The following is a 27,954-nucleotide window of genomic DNA, read 5'->3' on the forward strand; positions in this document are numbered from 1 at the left end:
GAAGATGATAGAGGTTAGAGAAAAGGTGGAATGAGTCAGCATTTTCTGTGCCCTGGTCTTCTCCCAAAATGTAAAAAAGTACTCAGTACAGGGAAAAGGTGAAATATAGTACAAAATAGATTAAAAAGCAGCATAGGAATACATGACTAAATGAATTCATGGCTCTGGGGCCAGATTATACCCAAGGGTATTTTTCATAATTTCTTTATGATAAGCTTAACAAAAAATCCCACACAGGAATTCCAAAGCAAAAAGCCCCATCAATTATTTTCTCCAGCTCTTCTGCTTATTTATTTTTATTCTTTTTTTGTATTGAACCTTCCAATATAAAAATAATATCTAATTATTGCCTTTATATTGTCCTAGATATGTTCTTGGCTACAAACTTGATGTTATCTCGTTTTTCCATTGCCTGCTTTCTTTGTACATACACATTTACAAACAAGGATTTTGATATAGTTCTGCTGTTTGGACATCACACTTGACAAATAGACCTGTAATGGCACTTAGCTTTGAAAATTAATATGGTAATTGCACCAGCACCCAGTTAAGATTTGGAATATCATAAAAGTTTGGTTTGAGCTGAAGAACACCCTTATAAATCAACTTAAATGAAGAGTGAATACTGGAAACCTCCTCAAATTGAGGCAAGTTTCTCTAATTCTCACCGGTTTGAATTCAAACAATAAGCTTGTTAGCTGGAGAAGGCTTCCTTCCCGCTCCTTTTCCTTTGGTGTCAGATTTGGAACTCTTCCATTTTGGGCTGTGGAGAGGGCAAAGGCCAGCTACCGCGTTTCTCTGAAAATAACATAGTGTCTTATATTAATTTTTGCTCCCAAAAAACCCTGTGGATGTCTTATTTTTCCATAAAGAAGAATTCACATTTATTGTTGAACAAAAAAATGAACTTATTATATACTGTACAGTACTTGTCATCACAAACCAACATAACCAGACAAACTGTGAATCCTATCAAGAATTTCTTGTTGCAGTAGAGTCTCACTTATTCAACATAAACGGGCCGGCAGAATGTTGGATAAGCGAATATGTTGGATAATTAGGAAGCATTAAGGAAAAGCCTATTAAACATCAAATTAGGTTATGATTTTACAAATTATACAACAAATTTGACAGAAAACGTAGTTCAATACGCAGTAATGCTATGTAGTAATTATTGTATTTACGAATTTAGCACCAAAATAACATGATGTATTGAGAACATTAACTACAAAAATGCGTTGGATAATCTAGAACGTTGGATAAGCGAGTGTTGGATAAGTGAGACTCTACTGTACTACCATTATTTCCATGTACAACACTCTATGGTACGTACATTTACCAATTCTGCATTCTCTGTTGTTCTGTTTGGCAGGCATGCTTCCAAACAAAAACTTTGCTAGGTCTTATTTTCAGGGGATGTCTTATTTTCGGGGAAACAGGGTAGCCTCAAGTTGAAAATGATTTACCTTACATACTTAAAATATAAGCTGAGTTTTTCAGCCCTTCTTTGGGCTCAAAAAGTTTCCCTTGGCTTATGTTGGAGCAGTGGAACTAGGAGGCCAGGCTCCAAAGCCAGCTGCCCTTCGCCTCCATGGAGTGGGCCGTAGGAGGATGAGTGACAGTGGCAGAGGAGCCTGCAGGCAAGGTTCTAATGCTGCCGCTGTCACTATTACTGCCGCTTCTCCTCGGCCAGCTGGCCATGGAGGAAGAGGAGGGGAAGGATGAGAGGCGGCTGCAGCACCGGAGTTCCCAGGTGAGTCTTGAGCTGCTGTCTTCGGCCTCTAGGCGGGTGAAGCGGCGGTCAAGCGTGCCCGCCACTGCTTCTGGCGAGGGTGCCTCCAGCTGGATGAAGTGGCTGCTGAGCATGCCCGCTGTCACTTCTGTTGAGGCCGCCTCCAGCCGGGTGAAATGGTTGGCAAGGCCGCTGCTGCTTCCGGCAAGGCCGCCTTCGGCCTCTTTCTTTCCTGGGTCCAGCTGGGACCCAACGGAGCGTCGCCCCTGTGCCACTCCCTGTGGGGGTCACCTTGGGGCTCTGTCTTCAGCCTCCAGCCCCAGTGAAGGGGCTGGTGAGTACACCGCCTTGGGCCTTCTTTCTTCAGTCCCTGGCCTCCTTCCTTACACTGCCTCATTCCTAATAATAATAATAATAATTTAATAATTTAAACAGCCTCTGTTTAAATGCCTCTAAAGAAGGAGCCTCCACCACACTCCAGGGCAGATAGTTCCACTGCAGAACAGCTCTTTACAGTGAGAAAGTTCTTCCTAATGTTTAGATGGAATCTCCTTTCCTGTATTTTGAAATCATTGTTCTGCATCCTAAACTCCAGGGCAGCAGAAAACAAGCTTGCTCCCTTCTCCCTTTGACTTTACCTCACATCTTGATACAGGGCCCTCACCATGTCTTCTCTCAGCCTTCTCTTTTGCATGCCCAGCCCTTTAAGCCACTCCTCTTAGGGCTTATTCTCCAGACTTTTGATCATTTTACTCGCCCTCCTCTGGACACATTCCAACTTGTCAACATCTCCCTTCAATGTCGGTGCCCAGAATTGGACACAGTATTCCAGGTGTGGTCTGACAAAGGCAGAATAGAGTGGTATCATTACTTCCCTGGATCTTGATGCTATACTCCTATTTATGCAGGCCAAAATCCCATTGGCTTTTTTTGCTGCTGCATCGCCTTGTTGGCTCATGTTCAATTTGCTGTCTACGAGGACTCCAAGATCATTTTAACACGTACTGCTGTCAAGCCAGGCATCCCCCATTCTGTATCTTTGCATTTCATTTTTTCTGCCTAAGTGGAGTACCTTGCATTTGTCTGTTGGCATCATTTTGTTAGTTTTGGCCCAGATCATTTTGAATTCTGCTCCTGTCTTCTGGAGTATTGGCAATCCTTCCCAATTTGGTGTCGTCTGCAAATTTGATGATCATGTCTTCTAACCATTCATCTAAGTCAATAATAAAGATGTTGAACAGAACCGGGCCCAGGACAGGGAAAGCAACACAAGCATGCAGAAAGGAAGAAGCAGAGACAATTTTTATTTTTGAAATTTACCGGTAGCTGCTGCATTTTCCACCCTCAGTTTATATTCGAGTCAATAAGTTTCCCCAGTTTTTGTGGTAAAATTAGGTGTCTCGGCTTATATTCGAGTCGGCTTATACTCAAGTATATACAGTACTACTAATTGGATAGTGCTTCTAGGCAATTCCCAAGTGGAAGTACTCTGAGTTATAGAGACTGTCATGAATAGCTTGTATTCCAAGAGGAGATAAACCAGTTGCAAAAAAATAATTTACAACATCTGCTTCTGGAAAAAACATTCCACTATTTGGGCCAAGCTATTTCAACAGTGACAAATTTATATGTCCTGTTTGCTAGAAATGCTGTAATTAACTCCTTCTAGTCTTAGCCTCAGTTGTCTAAAAGATGTCACAATTACAGATTTTGCAAATTTTACTGAAATTTTAAAAATAGCTTTCTTAAGAAAGAATCAAGCGAGATCTTAATAATAAAATAGCTGAAGCTAAACAAATTTTAACAATTGCAAAGTAAATAACAGAAAAAAGAACAAGAAAACCAATAACGACAAGACAGTGCAGAGGAAAGAATGCCATATCAATTTCCTGCTCATAAATAGACAACGACTGAACTAGATGGAATAAAACCAGAATTCTATAAGCAGACTGTGTACGTAGAGAAGAATGAAACAGATCAGTGGATACAAATTTATATTCAGACTGAAGAAAAACAAAGAATCCCATATAACATCATAGCGGAAAAGATGTTCAAGTTTTACTCTGACAAAGCTGTCAAGAGGAATAACCTGAATGGAGAAAGCCTGTGTGGAATTTTTGAGAGCCCATTTCATTGGAAGAAACATATTAAAATTAAATGGATATAGTCTTACTTTAGGGATGGCTTTTGACTTGCATGGAAAAAGTTGAGACTGGACTGGGATAAACAAAATGGATTGAAATAAAATTCATTTGTATGAAAGGTGTATTGATGAAATAAGAATAGTGAGAATGAAGGGGAAAATATAGTAGGACAACATATAGTCATTGTCAAAATATAGTAAGACTAATCCTAAATAAAAGGAAAATTAACTATAAAGATAAAATTACAGGAACTGAACTTTAGACAAAATGTTTAAACTGCTTGCATTAATATCATTTGTGAGCAGGTGGAACATTTAAAAAGAAGGGGGAAACATAATATATTATAATGAAAAATTTTTGAAGAAAAGATTAATCTCAATCAAGAGAGTAAAGTATGTGTTGTATGTTGTATGTGCTAAGTGTGTTTGTCAAATGTTTTGTTATGGCCAATAGGCTAATCAATAAAACATAATACACAGAATAAGATAAAGATAAATTTACAAAAATTTTATAAGAATTGCTAGTCAAATGGATAAATTGATATGAATAATACTCATGGTTATGTGTTAATTTTAAGTATATTACATTTAGCGTAAGTTGAAATGCAATTAAATAGAACAAGAAGTGCATTTAATCATTTGATAGTAGCATTTGCTTGAGGTTTTTTTTTATTTTTTCACTTTATTTTTTTTAAATAGGGATATAGGTTAGTTGTTAGTCTGTGCTAATAGGTATTGGGGGAAATTATGGAGCAGGATGTCATGGGGTTCTTGTTTGAGAACAGAGGTCCTTTTTAAGCAGAGGGCAAGTTCATGGTACCTTAGACAGTTGGGGGTCTGGACAATAGCTTGTTGGCATTGTTATTATGTGTCTTCAAATTGTTTCAGATTGAGGGTGACCCTAAGGCAATCTTACTAGTTTTCTTGTCAAGATTTATTTAAAGGAAATTTGCCTGTCTTCATCTGAGAGAGTGGGTTCGGAGTCACAGTCTGAGGTTCAAATAACTATATCATGCTTTATGAATTCCTTCCCTCTCTTTTTCCTTCCTTTCGTGAATGGTGGTGGCGGTAGTACTGCAGGGGCCGAGTAAATTACCTTGGGGGGCTGGATCTGATCCACAGGCCTTAATTTGGAGAGTTTTAGAGTTTTATATTTGTTGGGTTTTTATTAAACAATTGAAAAATAAAATATTTAATGAAAAGAATATTTGCCATCAAATGAGAACTTCAGATTGATTTATCTCAGATCCAAGAATGTCTTAATGCAGAATTGGGGACTATTTTTGAAGAGAGTTGGAAGTCCCCTGTGCAACCACCATTGCATGCTTTGTGGGGAGTGTCTGGTTGTGTTCATGGCATTGGATAATTGTGCTGGGAGCTTCTGAGGCTGTTCAGTACGTTGGGACAGTGGTATATAGCATATGTGTTTACATGTGGACCAACTACTGTGTAATGCAGTGTACATGGTATAACATATATGTCTTTTTTTGGTTATTGTGGAAGGAACACCGTCTCTTGCAGCTTCTCCCACATAGCCATTTAGTAGCAAGTAGAGACAACATGGGGGAGAGGAGCATCCAGGTTTGCCCCTGCAGTTAGATGCACATCATTGTGAACACCCAGGGGTTACAGAGGATGCATTGTTTGGCATCTAGCTAGAGCAGTGGTTCACAACCTTTGCTTCTCCAGGTGTTTTGGACTTCCTAGCCAGCTTACCAGCTGTTAGAAACTGGGGGCTAAAGTCCAAAACACCTGGGGGACCATAGGTTGGGAATTAGAGGATCTAGAGGAACATAGCTGGATGTTCTTCCTATGTCCCATGCATTCAACCGCCCCCTAAAACAAGACAATGGCAGGTGAATTTTTAGGATTATGAGAGCCAGTAATTCTATCTAGATAGAACTTTACACTCCAACTTTCAATATAGGATCTTGGCCAATAGTATTTAAGAGTCCACCTTAGCAGAAGACTTCTCAGGCAGGGTCAGGAGGATTTTAAATATGGCAATTAAATTTTCTCTTAATACAATATTCTCTTTCCTGAATCTGCATTTGTAATGATTGGATCAGAGCTGCTTCTTTAATTTTATGACAGATCTCAGCATCTGTTTAGTCTACCAAAGTAATAACTGTGTGATAGCAAGGTTAAAAATACACAACTTAGGAGGATATAGCTTCCTGTAGTATTGCAACTTTCCTACAAGTTGACATTGAGATAGCAAGGGCTAATTTGAAATCAACCTGTAAATTTAGTCCCTATGAACCAAGACAGCAAAGCAGGCTGGACTTTTAAAGCTCTGATGGCCTTGACTAGTTTCATTTTAAATTTATTAACATTCTGTTAAAAGATCTTGTTACAGAATTCCTATTCAGTAGCCATTCTCAAAAGAACATGTTTCTTACCCAGGGAGGTGCTGACAGGATACTGGGGACGGTAAAGCTGCTTCTAAAGAAGGGACAGACTCCCACATGGCTTGCAAAAATTATAAGCATTACAGATGACACTAAGCAACTGAAGAGCAAATGCGAATATATTTAATGCTTCATCTCAAAGTGATTTCAGTATTATATTGCTAAACATAGCTCTACACAAGATGAACAGCTAGACGCCCGATTGGCAAGGCAAACTGCATGGATAGTTCCAGGTTGTAATGCTATATGTTCAGTTTATTGATACAGGTTGCTAGTGTGAACTGGAAAAATCACAATGGAAAGTTAAGCAAAGAAACAGGCCATCGATGAAAATACACGTCAATTCACTTTCATTGCTGTCACCCAGAATCCTTTACTACCTGTAGGAAGGATATATTTCAGATGGCATCAACTGGTGTCAATGGGGTTTCCATCTAGAAATGAAAGCATTCATCTTAATTAAGATTTACTGCTTTACTGTGACGTTGCGTTCAAACTTAGCACACAGATGCGCACTCTGTTCAAGCAGCCTTGCGGAAAACATCCTCTAATTGTGTGGAAGTGCTCCGAAGTATTTTTTTTCCATAAAACAGATTCCACAGAAACATTAAACGAATGTGTTATCCATTTATTTTCCCTAAAGTTTTCCACAATCATTATTTGTTGAGGAAAAAATAAAATTTTATATCTCCCTCTCTCCAAGGATTCTTTTTCAGAAACATGGGCAGAAGGCCCCAGCAGTAGTTATGGCCAAAACTTCGTAGAGTGGAAAGGCAAAGGTACTGTGAAAGTACTAAATTCTTGAAAGGAATTGTGGGCAGGCTGCCTGTAATGTTGTGCAAAGTGGCATCCGATTGCAACATAATTCAACAATTCAGTTGTCACCAGTTGGCATCTTCTTCCCATTTCAGTTCCTCCTGCTCTTCCCAGCCAACACCATTTACCTGGAGTAAGGATTAAATACAACAACTAGATTAATACTCTTCCAACTCTATGATTCTATGAAATAATCATGTGTAACTTCTGAGCACTTTGTAACAGAGATATAGGAGTTGTCACCATTTAGCTGTAATAATGCTCAACTTCTGTACTGGCAAAAGAATTGCTTCTTTTCTATAAGCAACCACTCAAAAACAGATCAATGTGATGTTTTGTTCTCAGATTATTAGAAAACATTCTAGATACTGTTTTCTGCGTATCTGTTGTGGATATATTTCATGGTTGCAATCTGACATCCCCTCAGCATAACACAAAATCTACACAGATACACATATCGGAACTATGTAATTCCTAAGCAGGGTAGCAACATTGTATAGCGCACACCAATGACTTGGTGCCATTGTGTAATGTGTAACATTGCTGTATGTGCAAGTCTATTCCTATGCTGTCAGCAGAATACATCTGCAGCAAATAATGCATGCCAATATCATTAACAGGATGCTAGCCACTGTGTGTTGCTTAATCAAGTTGTTCTGGCAGCAACGTGTTGATATTATCAGCCAACATAAAATATACAGGATTGAATCCCCATGCTTTATGTGCACTCTCTCAAATCCTCACCTCTGAAACTTCAGGAGCTGCAAATTTCAAAGAAAACTGCATCTTCTGAGCATCACACACAGGAGTATAATCTTTGTCCAAGTTGCTGTGAATCACAGGATGGGGCCCAAGTTCTGGTAGAATGAAGAAAGTTGATGAAGGTTTTATGTCTGGGACCATGTCAGCAAACCAGTCCAGCTCTGGATCGTGCAACTCTTTCCTTTTCACCTGGATCATAAACTCCTCTCCTAAATCACATTCCAGTTTGGGAGATCTCTCTGTGCAGGATGTTTTCGGCAGAGAGAAAATTTCACAATTCTGGTCCCTGTGGATATAACTATCGTTGTTGCCAGACCTGGTAGAGGGACTGGAATTAAGAGTTCGATATTCCTTTTGGAGCTCAAATGTATCTGGAGACTCTGTGATGTCAATGAACCCTGTCGCATGGAGGCTGCTTCCTGAAGACAATTTGAAGTTAGAGCTATGAACCGTCTCACTCCAAGATGTCTCACTTGCATCATGACTAGTGAGACAGGAGTTGCTGCTGACACAAAATTCATTCCTGTTAGTTTTTACGGTTGCACTTTTACCAGTCTCTAGCTCTTCGCACTCACTCCAGTCTGGCCATTCCTCTACTGTCTTCTCAGCTATATGCTTGCAGCTTCCACCATTCTTCAATGTGTGTAAGTCACCAGGCACATTGTATAAATGTAAAGAGTCTTGTTCCCCTGTGGAAGACACAGAATACATGCCTGCTTTGACCTGTAATGTATCCTCAAATCTCAGACCTGAAATTCATTGACTGTATTATAACAATTTAAGAACGCATGCATAAACTGCTGTTCCTATGTCAAAATACCGTCTAAGCCAAGAAATTGCCCAGTGAGTAAGAACAACATTCATCTAACCTGACATTTACCCTGCTGCTATGAGCCTCAGCTAACCAGTTCAAAAGAAACTTTAAAGTGACATGAAGAAGACAGTCCACAGTTCACATGCTAAAGCAGCCAAGTTAGGAGCTACAGATGCTGGATTTTTCTCTGGACCGGCAGTTGTAGCAAAATCTTCTGATGGTTTTTAGCAGCAAGGGCTGTTGTAAGAAAGAAAGAAAAAAAGAGACCAGGGTTACCTTTTCTTAAGGCAATGTGAGAATTTTGTCTTGGCACATGATTCCTGTTGCTGAATGAAAGATTTCCAGAGTTGGGGCACTTGAATATGCTTGAGTTATCCTGCAGAGGCTGAGAGACCAGCTTTTTCTGGCAGTTGATTACATGATTGAGAGAATCTAAAGGGGCACATGAGCAAACAAACACACAAACACACACACAGGTAGATAGAACAATGACATTTGCATCTACAGCCATTTTTGAAACGAATGTTTCATGTGTATAATCTTTGTTAAAGCAAATGACCCAACATGCAGGAAAAAAGTACAGTCGTACAAAGTTTATGGAAGATTAATCAAATAGCATTTGGAAGAGAACAAAGGTTCTCTTGAATGGTAGTTCTGGTACATAACTGCCATTCTGACTTCATGCATTGTTTATAGACCTGAAAAGCATCCATTGGCACATTTTAATAAGACCAGCCTAATTTTCAGAAACAGATAATGCCAATTCTTGGATGGTTCAGCAAATTCATCCAATTGAAGGCAACTGCAATCATATTTTGTTGCAGTAAAAAGGGGAAATGGGTATGTATCATACTAATGCATTTCAAGTCATATAACTAATTTTTTTTTATTTCCTTTGTTAAAAATGTATTATGTAAACAATTTCCCAGCTCCTACAGGAAACCCATTGACTACAATGATCCAGCATTTCTAGTTGAATCTTACCAGAATAAACTGTTCTTTTCTGGTGTTTTTGTCTTTACAGCATCACTGCAGTATTAATAGCATACCAAAAATATTAATATACCAAAATTAAAGAATAAAACCCCAATCCCTAAATAAGTATGTAATCCTAACTAAAATTACTGCTCCAGTTCAACCAGCAGAGTTACCCTTAGCCTAATGTAGCATTTAAGAGCTCCAAACCTGCCATATTTACTTACTGTCTGGGGAAAAGTCTGAAGTCTTAGAGAAACTTGGTGCTGATCGTTTGAAGATCTTCGTCCTGTCACCTCCCACAACAACATCAGGTCCAAGTAGAGAGACCAGCACTCCTAAACTCTGCAGTGTTATCGCTACCAATGAGTCACTTGTATCTCGCAGCCCCAATAAAACCTAGAATAAGGATAGGATGTCAAGCTCAGCTTGGTTTCCACCCATATTTAGCTAAGAAATTGCCTTTACTAAAGATGCTTGCTGTTCCTTTCTTAACATCCTGACTATTTTGAGAAAAGCTCTTGTATCATTCAAAATATATTTTCCTAAATCCACGGCAGTGTGTGCAAATCTAACAATCTTAAATACCCTGACTTTACAAAGCAGGTCTATTAACTGGACAGCAGACATGTATTCGGGGTGGATTCTGAACCCTGAGATACAAACATTTGGAGAACAAGATCTAAAGTAAATCTATATGAAAATCAAATAAGAATTTGTTGCCCAGACTGCAGAGATCTGAAACTGCAAAGCAGAGATATGTACCACACATAAACTAGCAAAAGTGCATTAGATCAGGACTGAAAACGTTTGAGAGAAATAGAAACAGAAGTGAACTGTGCCAGGATTAGACACGCTTTATTATCCTATGTGCCCCCAAGCAGAAGCCAGTATGTTCTAGGTAAACTATTTCCTGATTCCTGTTCTGCATATTTACCTGTGGCAATATGATATTTTTCAGCTCTTTCTGAGTAAACAGCTCTGCATAGGCATCTAGGTGAGATAGCAACACTATCCGAACATGCTCTTCATGCACTTCAAACAGTTTCAGGAGCACAGGGCTGACATGTGCTTGGAACACAGCTGGAGACAGCAGACCATTGATTTGGCTTTCACCCACTTTATCTGAAGTGAAAGAGTGAATATGGTGCCAGTTGAAACTAGCAATATGGAATTACAGCCACCGATTTTTCAATATCTCTGCAATCACAAAAGCTTCATTTGTTTGTGGTTAACTTTCCTGTAATCCACCTGTATTGGAATCTTATGCAACCAGAAGTCCTTTATAGCAGCTTATTGCCCTTTTCAGTGTTTAAAAATAGGCCAAATGTGAAAACAAGGAGACATTGATATTTGATGCCCGAAGGAAAGCAGAAGAAAGTGGAATATGAAACCCTTTTCTGTCTCTATGGGGCAAAACAAATGAAGCACATTAGGTAAGAATCATAGAGTTGAAAGAGACCATGAGGGTAATTGTCAGGATCTTAATCTTAAGCCCTGCTATACCTTTTTGGGAATACTATATTGTATGCGCACTATTACTATATTATATCAGTTTAGCTGTCCATTTGCTTGAAAGGCTATGTAAATATATACTAGATGATGGGTGTCATCCATCCTATATCTCTCAATTTTCTTTGCCTTGGAGGTTGTTGAAATCAGCTTGTTTTCCCCAAACTGTCATTTTGAATCGTAACCCTTTAAGCTAAGTTGCTGATATTTTCAAATTTGATCCAAAATGCCCTCTATTCTGTTATCTAAGTAATTGTTAAAGATGGTGAACAGGATGGGTCCCAGTACAGAACGCTGTGGTTTTCCATGAGTCACCTCTCCCCAGGATGAAGAGGAACATTGTTCTTCTATAACTTCTATAACTTGAATCTCTAAAGAAGAGTTATACTTCTAATGTAACATGTTGCATAACATTTTACAATTTACATCAACAGTTAATACATTTCTGCTTATTCGTAAGAAATAATATTCAAAGTTTACCTTTCCTTGGACTCAGGATATGAGGAAGAAAACTCCTGACAGCTACTGGTTCAGCAAACACAAGCTGATTGAGCAAGAGAGGTACCAACCTCAAAGCTATCAGCTCCTCTGATAAGCCACATACTCTGTCCAGCAGAAATCTGTGTTAGAAGAAAAACTATTCAGTCTGCTCTATCTCTTCCTTGCATGCAGTTAATAGATTTTTAAATTTTTTACATTTATATGGTTTCCCACTTTTTCAACATGTCCTTCTATAGTTCAAATTCTCTGGGTATATAACTGGTTCCCATTGTAGACACCTTTACCTTTATGTAACATGCTGAGTGATCATATGAAAAGGGGAATGGACTGACTCAAACCCTTATCTATAGTGGCAGAGGTGCTACGCTGATTTTTGTGCAAGTTGAAGCAGAAATGAAGGGGCTCAATCGCAGGTCCCCTTTCACTCCTTGGGGAGGCCCTTCTTGCTCCCCCTCCGTGCTCATCAGTCAGTCAAGTTCTCCTCAGCGGCCTCATTTCTCTTCTGGACAAGTGAGGGGCAGCAATAGAAAAATAGCCAACTAATATGAAACTCAGACTGACATAGGTTTGGTCTTTCTGCTACAACTCTAAAGGTTTAGAGAGGGAAGGTCAGCTGGGTGAGATGCAGAGGTGTTTCATGTAGTCAAAATAAATCTTGGGAGTGGGTTGTAACCCGGTAGGCATCTGTACTTGCATGCTCCCTTTCCATGCCTTTCTCGCCAACACAGCCAGTGAGCATGTGTGGGATGCAACCATAAGTACAAAAATACTCAATTTTCAACCCCAAATCAAGCAGGGGAAAGGGGGCAGTTGAAAAGTGGAAGTGGTAGTTATGTGGGCAGATGGGTGATGGTACAGATACCCTATGAGTAAGTTGGAGGCATTGTTTTATGGCGGGAAACAAGAGCTCTGGGATCGGAAATGGATAGGAGCAGGAGGAGGATGAAAAGGATGATGACATTGTCCTAGAAGGCATAGGAGGTGAAGTGGAGACGCCCTTGGGGCAAGGTGGAGATTTCTACAAGCATATTTGTGTGGCTCAAAATATTTGTGGTTTTTCTACTTTCCTGGAGATTCTGCATTACTAACCCTTGGGAAAACTGAGGGCTGACCATATATATAAAGTTCAGTCTCTACATTACAGCACTGAAAAATACAAAATGAGCCCCATTTGCAAGCAGTAAAATGAGGGGGAAAGGCAAAGCAACTGAATGAGAAGGACCTGTTTCATGGAGAAAGAGCAGCACCTCTACTTATTTCAGTGGGCCTATAACACTATGTAACATGATTTTTGTTCCTGGATTATAAATGTCATTTATTAAATTGCAAAAAAAACCTTTGTTTTTGGCAGGACATCTTGCAGCACATTTTGTTCTAGGTTTTCAATGAATATCTCACAGAGTCTCAACCAATTCAACATAGTTTGTGGCAGCCACAAAAATGAGGTTTCTGGAGTATAACAATTACTTTTAAATTAAGTATCGCACAATTAAACAGGAAATAACACTTTCAAACCAGGAACAGAACATTTTTCAAATTTCATTACATAGTGTAATGAACAACACAGAACACTGTGAAACTTGATGTCACCATCTTATCTGTGAGAAAGTTTTCCTCCTTTCATCTATTATGAAGCAAGGCTTTGAATAGAAAGCAGAGTTATACTAACAGCAATTAATTAACATTTTTACTTACTTGAAAAATTCTGTCTTTTCTTCCTCTGTTTTCAATGTCAAACTGTTCAAAAAGCTTAACATTTCCAGAAATTCATTCCTAAAAATTTAAAAAGTAATTATTGATTTAGAGCTTACAATCTAAAGTCAGAAATACCTAAGATTCCCAAACAAAAAGCAAACCTCAAGTGGAGGAATATTTGTTGAAATCAAAAATGCCAGAATGTGGAATTTGTGTATCTTCAAGTCTCCTGTTAACTTATAGTGACCTCAAAAATTTCATGGGGTTTTCTTAGGCAAAGAATACCTAGAGATGGTTTTATCAGTTCCCTCCTCAATGTAGCCCACAGCATCTTGTTTTCAGTGGCAATCTCTCATCCAAGTACTAACCAGTGTTGACTCTGATTAGCCTCTAGGATCAGATAGATTCTAATGTCTTCAGAGTATTTAGTCACCCATGTCATATTGCCATTGAAATACACATCTTGACTTGGATTCCAGGCTGTACACACACATTTTCCCAGAAATTATAGTCTTAAACAGATTGGTTCCACCATAGACAGGGTGTGCCTGACCAGACTTCTAAGTTGCTTCTGTGCATGCTCGTACTCACATCTATTTGTGCTATATTTGGAACTTTCTTTTCCTAGATGTTGCCATGGATCAAAACTTAGCATTGCCATTTTAAACATCTTTTGGGAAGGATTTCACTAAATTTTTGTTTGTGCACCGATGTATTTATGTATTTACTTTACTTATACCCTACCTTTCTCACCCCATGGAGGACTCAAGGTGGCTTACAACTCCTGCAAAATTCACTTTATTTGTAGAAGAGAAATGCACTACCTGCTCTGAGACTCCAGAACAAGGAGCAGGTGCATACTAATAATCATTCCATATCTGCACAGTTACAGTTATAACAGTATGAAATTTTTCTTTGTGATACTAATTGAAATCACAATTGAAAAGCATACTTTTTTGACCAGAAGATAGGGCTGTTTATGCAACTGTGATTGTTGAATGTGAAAAATATTAGTAAATAGAATCCTGGAACACTACAAGTCCTTGAAACTTTGCTTCAAGACCATCAACGAGCATACATTCCAACAGTGTGCTCACCGAAAGAATTCGTGGGATAATAGACTAGACAGTGGGCCGCGGCACATAGGATCAGAATTTAGCAAAGTTGTGTATAAGGTCTGTTGAAAGCTGACCAAAACATCTTCTGCAACTGAAAGACACAATTTTGGAATTAAATTTGTTAGGCCCAACTCTATGATTCTAAGAACAAGACTAAGCAGTACTACCAGCTCCAATTATTTCCAATTATGGGAGGATTGTCTTTACAAATGAAAAATGCAACCTGATAAAATGTATTTGGAAGTCACACTGGACTCAAGGACTTTAAGTATTTCACATTTGATGAAGTTTCCACATAAAAGCAACAGCAATAGTCCCGTACCAAACAGCAAACGCATATTAAGGACAAGAGTTGTTCACTCCAAGAATTCAATGTGAAATCAATGCTTTGCTAGCTTGGCACTTAGACCTATTTCAATGTTCCACCCTTCCTAATAAGAAATAATTATTACAATTTATGCAGACTGACAGGCACTGCTGTGTAAGACCATGTTAAGCAACAAACCACTGCACTCACTCATGGATAGTTTTTACACTGAAGAGAGCTGTCACTCAGGCTCACTATAGGAGAATCCCTAGCAAAAGAACCGGGTAAATTACCTATAACCAGTACCATCCATTAAAACACAATATTTTATCCACAAAATTGGTTCTACATTAGTCATTTTGTGATGGAAGAAACACTCTGTTCTTCCGGAATAAAAATCCTACAAGGAAATGACCTACAAAATGGCTATGCAATTCCACAAAGAAAGTATGATCTTCTTTTAAAACCACTGAAGTTTGGCAGTCAAGTTTATGCTAGCTTAATTGTAACCTAAGTTATGAAAAAGTATCTCCTTTTTAATATTCTGAATGGTGTCAAGAGAAAACTTTACATTCTTTGAAATGAAGCAATTTTGTTTTAAATAATTCTTACCACCTTCCTTCAAAAAAGGCATCAGGTTTTCAACTATTACACCAAATGCGTAGGCATCCCGGGAATGACCCTGGCCCGCAGGAAGAAGTTGGAAATCTGCACACTAGAGTAACAGAAAAGGGGTCAAATAGCAAAATCCAGTTTAGTCATTTTCCAAAACACTCCTACTTCATTTTTAATACACAAATTGTATTTATAATACTTATACCATCACTTTCCTTAAAACATTGAAGATAACTTTAAAAGGTCAAAAACAATAGATGACAACACTATAAAACATATCAAATACAATAGCAAATATCATTTGGGGAGGGGAAGAAACCTAGAAATCAGGATGATTAATTCTAAACTTTTATATAAGAATTTTCTTTCCCTAATCCATTTCTGTAACTCTCCACACTGCCTAAAATCAACTCTGTTGGTTTTCCAAAGCAGTCTTTTGGACACAGGGTAATTTCCAGGCCAATTTCAATAGATTGTGCTGTTCTGTCTGCATTATTATTTTGTTGTTTTTATCTGATTTGAGAAGCTCTGGACTTGGAAAAGGAAGGGGGAGTATAAAAATGTAAGTAAATAAACTTAATAATATATATGTCTGTGAAAGGTAACATGGGATTTTGGCATCACCATGGTTAATTAATTAACCAATTAAATTATTTGCAGATAAATCCAGAGACAACATGCTTGAAAAAAATGCATTAAAATTATCTCAAATTTCTCTACATGTGATTCTCACACAAAAATTAGAATTGTCATTTCATCTTAGCACTTCCTATAACAGCTTAATGCAATTCCCATATGATGTAAGTTAAACACATACATATATGTATACTGGGTTTTCCAATACACATAATGGATAAAACCTACCAGTTCTTCAGGTGGAATGCCCGTCTTGTCTCGTATTGCCTTGATGCTATTCAGAAACTACAAAAGTAAATGTGTTTTAGCTATTGGAAGCCTAAAGATCAATAATGTTTGAAACACAACAGAAACAGTCATGTATTTATGCTTGCCATTTGCATTACTCTGGTTGCACTTCTGAATACTGAAAACTCCTCTCTCATCCCTCCTCCTCTCAAGAAAGTATAACTATTCTGTAAAACTCAGTGTACAGCCTACAGTGTACAGCTTTTCAAAGTGTGCTCTAAAAACCATAAACCTCCTTGGAACTGTAAGAACTAGTATCCCCTTAAGATTTCAGCACAGAAGAAAATCGCTCCATAGAATATTGTGCTGGTTGGGAGGAACAGGAAGTGTTCACTGATGTGTAGAGAGTAGTGACTGGACAGTGGCAGATTATGCAGTCTCTTTCTGGTAAAAATTTGTTCTTTAATTCCAAGGAGGAATCATGGCAACAATTTCCCTTGTATAAGTGCAATTTTATGAGAAAAGGTCCCTGGACATCACAAATGCTTTCTGTCTCTCTGTCTTGAAGCACTGTCTTTACATTATTACTCTCTCAAATACACAATCACACACACACACTTTTCTGCAATTACATTCTCTCTTCGTAAGCAGTCTGCTCACCTGCACATCTTGATATCCACAAGGTACCAATGTATCTCATTACAGCTACAAAACTGAAAGCCAGACTTGCTAGTGTACCACAACAATGCAGTAATAATAATTCCTGATTTGCCTAATCTTGTAAGCATATTCAATGAATTATAATGTTAAACACTTATCAAAGTCATCATCTCCTTTAGAATTAGAGATATATGCACCAATAGGATTAGAGTAAAAGTGTGACAAGGAGATAGGTAACACTTTACTGCATAAAAAACCCAACAAAAACAAATCACTGCAGCCAGAAAGAACTACTAGTAGTTGCCTTTTTGTATATAAGTAATTTATCTTATCCCAATTCCTGTATTCATGAAACCTATAATCTGGTTTTGGAATATGGTGATAAGACTGGCTATTAAGCTATCACATTTTCCAAACAACTCAGTGGAGTAGAATTTATTGGCAAAGAGCAAAAGTAGTTCTATCTTGAGCCTGAAAAGGAATAGGCTGTTTACCTCTGGTGTAGCTTCATTCTGATTGCAGACTGTTTCCATGCCTCCCAGTTTCCAGTGCCCATTCTCGCTTACAAATACAGAAGAGAGGCAGATATTGTTGTGTGTTAGGTTTCCCTAAAATACATTTGGAAAAATAAAGGAAAAATAGATCATTCGCACTGGAATAATGGCAGGGATACAACTCTTGTTAATATTGATTAATGCCAAGACACTCCAAAGGAAACCTGCTAAAAACCACCAAAGAATTTAAATGTCACCAGGAAGCTCTTATAAGAACTTGATGCCAGGTCACGTTTAACTAGTATAATCTAGTTTATGCTAAACATATTGTATTTGAGGAAAAGAAACCATTTATTTTCACTCAAGGTCTGCTTCCTTAAGTCGAGAAAACAAACACACAACAAACTAAAAAAATCTGCTAAGCAAATAGGTTGAAGACACTGCAGTAATTTTGATAAACAATGAAAACATACCTACTATCAATCCAAAATTCCATAATGCTTCACAAGTCAATTTTTTATCCAACTTCCACCTACAATTCTGCAATTTATGTAAAACATCTGTAACTAGATATTTAATATCACCAGCAATCCACCGTATCAATCTCACAAAGAACAGGACTTTTTGGGGGGGAGGGGGGTGGGTTGTTAGGGAAATTAGAACTTTGTCTGCATAAAGTACAATCTTATGATAGTGTCTACATAGAGTCAAGCCAGTTGTGTTGTTGAAGGCTTTCATGGCTGGAATCATTTGGCTGTTGTGACTTTTGCGGGCTGTATGGCCATGTTCCAGAAGTATTCACTCCTAATGTTTCGCCCACATCTACGGCAGGCATCCTCAGAGGTTGTGAGGTCTGTTGGAAACTAGTCAAGTGGGGTTTATATATCTGTGGAATGTTCAGGGTGGGGCACTTGCCTGAGGTGTGTGAATGCTGCAATGAATCACCTTGACTAGCACTGAAAAGCCTTGCAGCTTCAAAGCCTGGCTGCTTCAAACCAGTTGTGTTGTAGTTGTCTTGGATTAGATTTGCTAAGAGTTCAAAAAGAAGGGGAGACAGTACATACCCTTGTCTTGTGCAAAAAGATATGAGTCTAGGTCATTAACTAGGACTGTTGCTTTTAAGTATTCATAAATGTGTTGGAGAAATGTTACGAAGTTTTCAAAAGTCCACTTGACTGAGTAACACAAAGAGGAATGGCCATCCCACCCTGTCAAAGATGCTTTGATGGGTTTTTAATCCAGTCAAAAATGCATTGAGAATGACCATCCAGGGTGTGATTTTGGCCAGGCAATAAATATCCTTAATGAACTCAAGTGAAAAGGTAGCTACTCAGCAGTGAAGAACCCTAGAAACTGAATAGGGGGTAAGTCTGGTGTAAAGTATGAAGCATGTGCTGGAAGGATGGGGTTTCCATCAAAACTACTTAGCTCTGGAGCTTTCTGTCTATATCAGGCTTTGCACAGGCTCAAATCCAACTGTGTGAGGAACAAAGTGAATGATGAATAATTTATTCCAATTTTGGAACAAATTATAGCATCCCTACCAGTCCACCTATCATATCCAAATCTACCACCACAAACATAATGTTAGAAAAAATGTAAAAATGTCATGTTGCTCCTTTTTTCATTTGTAGCTAGCAGTTTTGTTGTCAACTAGCATACACATTATGTCACTCACTTTCACCTTAATGTCATTAGTAGTAAAAAAACACCAAACTTCAGACATTTGATTTTACATATCCAGCTCACTGTAAAATCAAGTTAATAAAAATGACAAAGCTTATTTTCATGCAAGAAACTCTTCTTCCAAATGGCTACCTAAACATTCACAACTAGGACGAGTTGTAAAGGGATAATACTCACCCTATCATGAAGGAACACCAGGACTTGCAGAATATCATAGATTCCAGCACATATCTCTGAAGAGGAAAGTGTCTCCAAGACCTTCTCCAGTGGTTGCACACGCTCAGTAATGAGGTGGATTCCATCTGTTTCCACAGTACAAGAAAGGAAGCGCAGGAGGCAAGGGTGGCGTAATGTTTTCAGGTGCTTCCAAAATCAAGATAAAATCATTTAGTACGAGACATCTATTTATATATCCCATACATAATAGCAAAAAGTGATAGTGAACAGGCTTGTTTGGTATTTTCATATGGTTGCTATACAATCTGAATTATCCTTCATCAAAACGTTGAAGTTTATTACTTCTAGTTTCGTCTCTCTGCAATCAGGAACACCATTAAAACTCTACCTCTACATCATGGATATACAAATTACAAAATCTTTCAACTCTCAAGTTTGCCTCAAAATGGAAGAACTCTCAGGTATACCAAAACAGTATAATTTAGACTAATTATATTCTTATGAATTTTCATGTTTTTTCTTATTTTTGTCAGCAATTTTCTCTCAGTTCTTTCCACTCAAATGAAAATCTTCAGCATTTTTCATTAAATTATGGTAAGCAGGATGCTCAGTATTTACAATGAAATAACCCAGACTAACAACATCGCAACTATTGGAATTCAAGTTTAGAGCCATTGCACCATTGCAAGGATTAAATGTGCCACTGAAAAACTACATCTGAGGCTAGGCAAACTCCTTCATGGAATGATTTCAGAGGTGCTACAGAGGGAGCACTGGATGATAGCACAGACAGCCCACTTCAACTGACCAAAATGTGCTCACTCCTGGCAATGAGGTGTGATGCAACAAGGAGAGGGGTGAGCATATTTTTGCGCAATGTCCCACTCCAGTGTTCGTTTCATTCAAAGTCGACTGGGGGATGATAGTGGTCCAACATGGATTCAGGTTCTCCTAGCCGTGTGTTACTGAGCAAGTGAGGGAAAGTGGGAGGAGTAGGCTAGCAGTGGTCTATAAAGAACATCTCAACTGTACCAGATTACCTAGTAGGAAGCTGAATCACTGAGTATGTATACATGAGCCTGAATGCCAGGGATAGACTGGAGACTCTATCTATCAGACCTCCTGACTGAGCTCTTGGGAGCTTGTCCTGGATAAGTTATTGGAGACACCCAGATTTTTGCTTCTGAGTGACTTCAACATACCACTGGAGGCCAGGTAAACCTTGAGAGACAAATATGGGTCTATCCCAATTGGTCTCCAGACTTATGCACTTGCTAGATCACACAGTTGATGTGGTTTTCATTTTCTGGCCAAGGTTAATAACACAGCTACAACCTGCCCGTGTAGGAGTGGAGGACCTATTAAAATAGTCCACCTTTGAAGGGTAGTGGATCCTTTGAGATTCCAGCAGCCTTACAGGGTTCTATGACTGATATCACGGATGATCCTGTTGGAAACTGGTTGATAAGTGGAATCAAAGATTAACCAGGGATATTGATATAGGCTCTTCCAAATGTCCAAACTTGTTACTAAATAGGCTCTTTGGTATATAGAGGCCAAATGGGAGCTGAAACAGAAAAGCTAACTAGAGCACAGATGACGGAAAACTCAACTTCTATGCAAAAATCATGATATAAAGAACATATCTGTCCCTATAAGGTGGCAATATGTACAGCAAAGAAAATGCTCTTCTTGGCATGTGCTGTGCCTACAAATTCTATCAGAGCTAGTCAGGGTGATGAGTAGTCTAACTAGGTACCCTCCTCTCTGAATTTGCTTTAGTAGCTTTCAGTAGTTTTCTGTGATGATTTCAGTGACAATATTGTTAGCTGAATAGGAATTTTTAAACCAAGTACAATTTTGAAGTGATATTTCTGAGTTGTTCTGAATAACAAAATATGAAAGCAGATGTGCTATTTATGATGCAAGCACTATGGATTAACTGGATTGCTTTCTCAGTTTGATTCAACCCTTAATCTACAGGAACGGAGAAAATACAGTGATAAACAAGGAGAACAATGTGCCCTGCTTAACCCTTTCACAAGCATGGATCGGCTGTGCCCTCCTCCCAAATGTAACATTTCTTTTATTGAAAACTGCCCTGAAATTTCTACACAAAGAAGTATATAAATGTAAATAATTAATAATAATATAAGTAAGAATTTTGAAAACCAGTCAGTACCTTGGCAGCTTTGTTAACATTTTCTTCATTCTCTCTCTTATACACAAAAACAGAAGCAAGTTTGCCATGAGGCAATATTGCTGGGTAAATATTGACTCCGGAGGGAAATGTAAATGGATGCCCTGCCAGTGCATCACGTTTTACAGCACTGTTCTCTGAGCCCATTACCTTGTCAATTCAAACTGTTTTGCAGGACCTTTTTCAATTTCAAAGATGCTGAAAAGAGAACAAATCAACCAAACATATATTAGTAAAAAATTCCTTACAGCAATCTGTGCACAAGGTTAAGCAAAAACACAATACATTATTATTTTCTGGGGCAAGGTTCTAGAATTGGATTCCCTACCAATTCCAGTTGTTTCTGGATGAAACAGATTATCTAGATACATTGTGATTGAGCTAGATCCTCCTGTGCAACCTTCTCTAGAAAGTCATATTGGAGGACCTAGAAATTCCTAGAGACGTATTCTCTAAGTTAATAATACATAAATTTTTAAATTCAGACTTTTTCACTTTCATGAGGGTTCTTTGTCCCTAGTCCCAGCAAATTGAAAGCTGACAATACCACCAAGGTTCTGGCGCCTCAAAAAATAGGTGCCATTGGGGCATGAGCTTTAAACATGTACTCTTAGCCACTACAGAAACTTGAACCTCCAGGCTGAAAGTTGATCCTAGTACAGCCAAACTGCAAACATGTGTTTCGGGGGGAATGTAACACAGACCGAATCCCAATTCTCTGACCAATTAGGCGCTCTCCTTCACTCACTCTCTCAGCCCTTCTTTGGCCTGTTTGAGAAGTCATTAAGAGGAAGATTCTGGAACACTTATAGAGGAATGAACTACATTGTAGATGTGAGCTGATGTGACCTATAATAATCTCCGAGCACGTGAACTGTGTACTCATTCCTAGAGATATTAGATCTTGCTAAGATAACGTGTCCCTCAATTATATTCCGTTGTCTTACTTTAACACACTCTACATTGGGGCTGTCTTTAAACAGTAGCTCGCTTCAGAACCCTGTACTATGCATATATGTAATGCAAAATAGGGAGAACAGACAAGCCTGCCTTACCAGCTTTCCCCAATATATTATTATTAGAAGAAGGACACAGATTTTGCCTTTCCCCCATCTGCCATTTAACTGGAAGATTTTTGACAAAACTGGTTAAATGTTTATGAAGGAAGGTTGGAGAAATATAAGATTTTCAAGCGGACCTTTATTCTATCCATGGTTGTGTACGCTTGCCTACAAATGTCCAGGGAGCATTTACAAGAAACTTTCAAGTGGCCTCTAGAAGTTTTATCACCGCCATCACCATTAATACGGTACTTCTTATATTTATTTGTATTCTGCCATTTTCTCAAGGTTGGGGCAGTTCTTTAATTTCATATGTGCATTCAGTACGTTTTGGATAAAATGTTTGCTGAAACCTGTCAAACCGTCCTTCTTTTTTGTGCTGTAGGAACCTTTCCCTATTATTTCCATATTATTTTTGCATCTGCTACCAAGATTTGTATTAATACTCAGGAACACACCTACTTTGTTAGCTGAGGTATATCTGCATTGATATGTAATGCTGTATACAGCTTAGGTCAAGACTGTCTGGAAGACTCCTCCCACATGAGTCTGGTGAAATCATAGACTTAGGACACTGATTCTCAACCTGCAGTCCCCAGATGTTTTTGGCATACAACTCCCAGAAATCGCAGCCAGTTTACCAGTTTTTAGGATTTCTGGGAGTTGAAGGCCAAAAACATCTGGGGACCCCAGGTTGTCTTAGGAGGAGGTCTTTCTTTCCACTCCATCATCCTCACAGCCCATTTGGTGAGACGTGGAAATGAGCCTTCTCACTGGCTGCTCCTGGGTTATCAAATTCCTTCTCAAGGGAGGCTATATTGGCTCCTTTCTGGTCTCACATTTAAATAGGGTTTCAACCCTTAATTGGCAGGAACAAATGCTATTTAAAGGGGGTGGTGGTATATTTACTATAATTTTAATATGTTTAAGTATTTTAATTGGATTGCCTTTTATATGTTTAATATCTGTATTATACACACACACACACACATATTGTTGAAGCTATACTTTAATTTACAATATGGCTTTCATATTGGGAGATGGGAAGGGTATAAATGAAATAAATAAACAGAAAGATCTGGGTCTTTTTCACATTCTATGTAAAGGAGAGAAGAAAATGAACTACACAAGTGGATTAATAATAAACTCTTTCGTGTGTGTGTGTGTGTGTGTGTGTATATATATATATATATATATATATATATATATATATATATATATAAATTTACTGAGACAATAGAGGTGCCCATTCTCTTAATGAATGAACAGCTCTGCTGTGTTGATCGCGTTTGAAAACAACCAATGTAACCCACATGTGAATTGGCCCCTGGAGCCTCTGCCTATTATCAACAAGCAAAACAAGTTTACCTTTTCTTCTCTCCCTCTGTCTCTATATATACACAACTCAGTTACAAATGACAGTCTCTTATATCTGTCTTGACTGATTTCTCGAGGTGGCTATCTGCACATTCATCCTCTGAAAGTCTCGTGCCACAGATTGCAGGCCATGGTGGCTGCTTCCAACTTGATCCTTGAAGAGACTATTGCTTCAGAAACAGGAAAAATTGTTTTTTCTTTCTTTCAATTTTCTCCCCTTCAGGCTTAAGCTACTAGGGCTGAATACTCTTGAAGAGTCACAACAAGGGTTTGTATGATTTAGAATGGGACATTTTATATCTGATTCAGAAGTAAGGCCAGTACTGTTTTCTCATGTCAAATAAGCAAATTTTACTAGTCAGAAATATAGCACCAGTAATGTGCTGCTTTAACTCAGATGGAAGAGATATATCTGCTGCACATTGTGACACACCATGAGCACTTTATTTGAAAGAGATGAGGAAAAACCAAAAACTGTTCTTATTTGTAAATGTAGACACTTGCCACTAGAAAGTCTAGAAACCCTTTCTTGTCTTGTGAGATTCTTGTTCCTTTTTATTTTCTTAAATACTTGCATTTCAACATTTGAAACATAATGAATGAATGAATCTTTTATCTCACCATCTATTCCCAGATCTGTACCCCTCAATGCTCTCATTACATATACAGCCTTATAAAAACACAACACTGTCAATTCTATTACTTCTACATTTTTCTAATTTTGGTATCCATTCCATAAAATTATTGTAATGTACTCATACATTACTCAATCACAATCTTTCTTGGATGTTCAGTGGTTTAACTTCGCCATTGCTTTTACACATTAAACAAATGGTTTCCAAGTTTTCAAATATATCTTCCTTAAATTCATATTTTGTTAATTTTAATTTAGAGGTTAACTTTTCCCATAGAGCTATTGCCCATATCCTGTTTAACCAATTCTTTATTGTCAGGTTCTTGAACTTTTTCCTGGTTTTCACTATTTTGAATCTTGTGGCAGTATACAATTTTTATTTACCAGATCCTTATTCTCACTTCTGAATGCAGAAATTATCAACAGAGGTCCCCTGAAGTGTATTGTTTCCATCACTATTTGGCTTATCCATGATAGCACACCATCCCAGAATCTCCGTACTTTTGGGCACGTTATCCACATACGGCTCCAGCCCCCTATTTCTCCAGCCTAGAATGTTATTAATTCTATGTCGTTTAAGTGGATAATAGTAACATCTGTGCATACTTTTTAGTGTATTTTCTCTTAAGTGTGCTGAGATTTATACGCTTGGGATTTCTAAATTGAGTTGTCTGGGGACATTTGTGGGCCATTCCGAATGCCGACCCAAGGACATCATCAAGAACATCTGATGCAGAACAAAAGTGAGAAAAGATTACACTATGTAACAAAATTTGAAAAATGTTCTGTTCCTGGTTTGAAAGTGTTATTTCATGATTAATTGTGCGGTGCCTACTTTGAAATTAGTTGTTATACTCCAAAAACATTTTCCATGTCTTCATGATAGACCCAATTAGGAAATGACATTTATAACTCAGGAACAAAAATCATGTTACATAGTATTATCTTCAGTTAGCAGACAGGTATAAACACGAAGTGTGGATAAAAACGTAAACAGTGTAAGCCAGAAGCCCATAAAAAGCAAAAGCAGGATTTCTGCTGCCTCTGTTCAGGATAAAAAATTCATCTGACTGAGCTCTAGATCACAATGACGTCTGTCACATTGCATTTGTTAATATTTAAGCTATATTTAAGATATCACGGAACTCTTGCTGCTTTAAACATGGCTAATTATACGGAATAACTAGGCATGGATAAATGCATGTCTCAGACCCCATCTATTATTATTTTTATTTATACCCTGCTTTTTCTCTCCACAAGGAGACTTACATTAAAAGTATTTCAACACAGTTTAACATTGACAAATATAGAAACATTAAAACAGAATGAAATATCATTCTGACAGAGACCCAGATGTGTGATGAGACTTCTACATCCCTATGAAAAATGGCATAGAGGCAGCCAGGGAAAAACAGAGGACTGTATTGCATGAGGCTTTAAAAATGGGTTTTGGGATTGCAAACCTGTCCTGCTTGGAGACGGAGCATGCCAGGACAACCACTTTTCTTATCACAACAACGGCTTCAAACTACAGGAAAGGAGATTCCACCTGAACATTAGGAAGAACTTCCTAACTGTGAGAGAGAGCTGTTTAGCAGTGGAAAACTCTGCCCCGGAGTGTGGTGGAGGATCTTTTTTTGGAGGCTTTTAAACAGAGGCTGGAAGGCCATCTGTCGGGGATGCTTTGAATATGATTTTCCTGCTTCTTGATAGGGTGTTGGACTGGATGGCCCACGAGGTCTCTTCCAACTCTATGATTCTTATTGCATTGTTAGCCGCATTGCGTCTCACCTTGGTGCGGGAGAAAAGCAGGGTAAATATCTACTCAAGTAAATACTTACGTATTTTACTCATATGTATATGTTTTGTTCAGTGTAGTGTTGTACCAACAATGGTGAAAATTTAGATGAGTGTTTTTTTTTAAATATAACTAAAAATGTGTAATTTGTATATATTTTTTTGCTATTGAATAAAATTACTTGAAATGAAAATTGTTAGAATCCTCAATATTTTATGGAATATGTGTTAAAGAAAGAGAGATGAAGACTTTATTGTAAATCTGTCTTCTTTAAAAGCCTGCCTAGATAAAAAGGTTTTATCTACCCTGCCATTAGGAGCCCTCGGTGGCGCAGCAGGATACTGCTGAACTGCTAAACTTGCTGACCAAAAGGTTGGCGGTTTGAATCTGGGGAGTGGAGTGAGCTCCCGCTGTTAGCTCCAGCTTCTGCCAACCTAGCAGTTCAAAACATGCATATGTGAGTAGATCAATAGGTTCTGCTCCAGTGGGAAGGTAACGGTGCTCCATGCAGTCATGCTGGCCACATGACCTTGAAGGTGTCTATGGACAACGCTGGCTCTTCGGCTTTTTTTTTCGTGTCAGGAGCAACTTGAGTCGCTTCTGGAGTGAGAGAATTGGCCGTCTGCAAGGACATTGCCCAGGGGACGCCTGGATGTTTTGATGTTTTTACCATCCTTGTGGGAGGCTTCTCTCATGTCCCCGCATGGAGCTGGAGCTGACAGAGGGAGCTCATCCGCACTCTCCCTGGGTGGGATTCGAACCTGGTAGCTTTCAGATCAGCAACCCAACCTTCAAGTCACTTAGTCCACTACGCCATCTGGGGGCTCCCGGCTCTTCGGCTTAGAAATGGAGATAAGCACCAACCTCCAGAGTCGGACACGACTAGACTTCATAGTAGGGGAAAACCTTGACCTTTACTTTACTCTGCCATAATCATTAACTTCCTGGATCCAGATTTTCTGCTTTGACCTGGATTATATGGCAGTATAGACTCACCTAATCCAGTTCAAAGCAGATGATCTGGATTCAGGAACTGGATGATTATGTGGTAGTGTAGACCCTGCCTCAGTGGGGCCAGACACTGGACACAAATGGGGATGCCACCTTCTGCTGACCTATCAACAGCCTCTTTCTTGGTTTTCTTCTTTAAATAAACAACAACAGCAAACCGACCTCGCCCTGGTTCTTAACCTGTGGGTCCCCAGGTGTTTTGGCCTACAACTCCCAGGAATCCCAGCCAGTTCACCAGTCCTTAGGATTTCTGGGAGTTGAGGGCCAAAGCATCTCGGGACCCACAGGTTGAGAACCACTCCAACAGGAAGCAGTCCAGGCAAATAACCTGCCACTGAGGGAGGAGGATAGAGAAAGGCAGACCTTAATGACAGTCAGGAATGGACACCGTCATGAAGCCCGTTGAAGCTTCGCCGCCTCTGCAGGCTGAAGGGAGTCGGAAGAGCCCTTCGGCCGCACTCCACTTGCCGGCTGCCCCGCAAAGGGCGGGGAAGGGCTCCGCTCCCTGCTGGGCCTCTCACTTCCTCAATAGGAGCTTCTTCCACAAGCGGAAGGAGGAAGGACGACTTCCTGCCCGGGCCCACCATGGAG

General features: G+C 38.8%; 1 protein-coding gene across 2 annotated transcripts; it reads right to left on the reverse strand.

The window, feature by feature from the left end:
* Positions 1-6,387: 6,387 nt before the first annotated feature.
* Positions 6,388-27,930, reverse strand: scyl3 (SCY1 like pseudokinase 3). 2 transcript variants are annotated; one of them, XM_003225450.4, is made up of 14 exons: positions 27,727-27,930; positions 21,465-21,680; positions 19,283-19,468; positions 17,420-17,533; positions 16,266-16,322; positions 15,399-15,501; positions 14,459-14,570; positions 13,362-13,439; positions 11,646-11,785; positions 10,591-10,778; positions 9,881-10,052; positions 8,955-9,110; positions 7,847-8,553; positions 6,388-7,230 (listed from the first exon to the last, which is right to left on the reverse strand). In XM_003225450.4, exons 2-14 carry the CDS (start codon positions 21,627-21,629, stop codon positions 7,168-7,170), a joined length of 2,241 nt encoding a protein of 746 aa, XP_003225498.1. In that variant the 5' UTR covers positions 21,630-21,680; positions 27,727-27,930; the 3' UTR covers positions 6,388-7,167. The 2 variants fall into 2 exon arrangements, with proteins under 2 accessions (XP_003225498.1, XP_062833861.1); XM_062977791.1 differs by having other exon boundaries at positions 21,633-21,680; positions 27,727-27,929.
* Between the last annotated feature and the right edge of the window lie 24 nt (positions 27,931-27,954).

Source organism: Anolis carolinensis, chromosome 4, assembly GCF_035594765.1.
Source record: "Anolis carolinensis isolate JA03-04 chromosome 4, rAnoCar3.1.pri, whole genome shotgun sequence".
Classification (NCBI taxonomy): Eukaryota; Metazoa; Chordata; class Lepidosauria; order Squamata; family Dactyloidae; genus Anolis; species Anolis carolinensis.